General features: G+C 48.1%; 1 protein-coding gene across 1 annotated transcript; it reads left to right on the top strand.

Moving 5' to 3' along the window:
* The first annotated feature begins 490 nt into the window (after nucleotides 1-490).
* On the top strand, nucleotides 491-1,006 carry LOC129852813 (galactose-specific lectin nattectin-like). Its single transcript, XM_055918462.1, has one exon. The coding sequence runs from the start codon at nucleotides 491-493 to the stop codon at nucleotides 1,004-1,006; it is 516 nt and encodes a 171-aa protein (XP_055774437.1).
* Nucleotides 1,007-1,482: the final 476 nt, after the last annotated feature.

Here is a 1,482-nt window from a genome sequence, read left to right as displayed (position 1 = left end):
AGATATGGGCCTGTATTCACAAAGGAACGACTACTGAACTAGGAGTTGTGTTTGTTTAAATCGTAATGAATATGAGTGGTGGACCTGATCCTAGATCAGTACTCCTACTCTGAGACGCTTTGTGAATAGTGGCCCTGGGACCAAACTAAAAATAACATGGGAAGACCACAGGTGTAGATATATAGAACTACTGGGTTACGTGGCATGGTCGCAGTACCACCTTATCTTGGAAAATGCTGCTTATGGAAAACATCGAATTGAGAAAAACACTTCTCAATGACAAATTAACATAATGATCTACCAATGGCCTCTCTGCGAACTCCTCTCCACCCTCTCAACATAAGATAAAAGGACCCACTGCAGCCCACATACCTTCCTACCCAGCTAGCCCAGAACACAGGAGCAGAGCTTCAGACCAGAACCCAGGACTCTAGAGTCATTCTCCTGTCTACTTCAGTGACTCTTCACCAGGAACAGAAACCTCTTCACCATGTCTGTTCCCCTCCGCTTCCTCTGTCTTCTCAGCCTGGCTGTTGGTGCTCTACACTGCACTCCCGTGTCTGACCAGGAGGGGGAGCTTTCAGAGCCTCATTATACCGACTGTCCCCCGGGCTGGTTAAGCTACAACAACCGCTGCTTCAGGTACGTCGCCTCTCAGCTGGACTGGGCCGATGCAGAGTCCTTCTGCGTGACCCAGGGAGCCAACCTGGCCTCTGTGAACAACAAAGGGGAATTCAGCTTCGTGAAAAACCTGATCAAGAGCTTCGACCCTGCTGAGCACTATACCTGGATCGGGCTGAGTGACCTCCACAAGGAAGGGAGATGGATGTGGTCGGACGGCTCCAAGGTGGTCTACACGATCTGGTCTTCAGGTGAGCCCAATAATGGAGTTGGTCCCTATCCGGAGAACTGTGTTCACACTAACTACCAGGATGACAAGCTGTGGAACGACACACTCTGCTCATACAAGTTTGCCTTTGTCTGCGCCACGCGTCCCGGTCTCTGAACCTCTTTGTCTGCGCCACGCGTCCCGGTCTCTGAACCTCTGAGTCTTTAGTTCAAAGATGCCTTTGGTTTCCATAAATAAATACTAACCTTTTAATCTCCTTGTTGGTCCTCTGTCTGATTCAACTAGTTCTTTATTCTCCCTTTGTAAGATGGAGAAGTAGTGAGAATGTAGCGTTTGTTGAGTTGTGAGGTCTGACACTTTCTGTATGACATGCAACTCTGTCTCTTAGATCAAACATTCCTCACCCCCCAAACAACACTCTGTCTCTTTGATCAAACATTCCTCACCCCCCAAACAACACTCTGTCTCTTAGATCAAACATTCCTCACCCCCCAAACAACACTCTGTCTCTTAGATCAAACATTCCTCACCCCCCCAAACAACACTCTTTCTCTTAGATCAAACATTCCTCACCCCCCAAACAACACTCTGTCTCTTAGATCAAACATTCCTCACCCCCCAAACAACACTCT

This window comes from Salvelinus fontinalis, chromosome 4, assembly GCF_029448725.1.
Source record: "Salvelinus fontinalis isolate EN_2023a chromosome 4, ASM2944872v1, whole genome shotgun sequence".
Taxonomy (NCBI): Eukaryota; Metazoa; Chordata; class Actinopteri; order Salmoniformes; family Salmonidae; genus Salvelinus; species Salvelinus fontinalis.
Note: the sequence above shows the minus strand (reverse complement) of the source record. Positions and strands in the feature narration are given on the sequence as shown.

Coding starts and splice junctions, on each gene's coding strand:
- LOC129852813 (XM_055918462.1), top strand. CDS start 491: ATGTCTGTTCCCCTCCGCTTCCTCTGTCTTCTCAGCCTGGCTGTTGGT.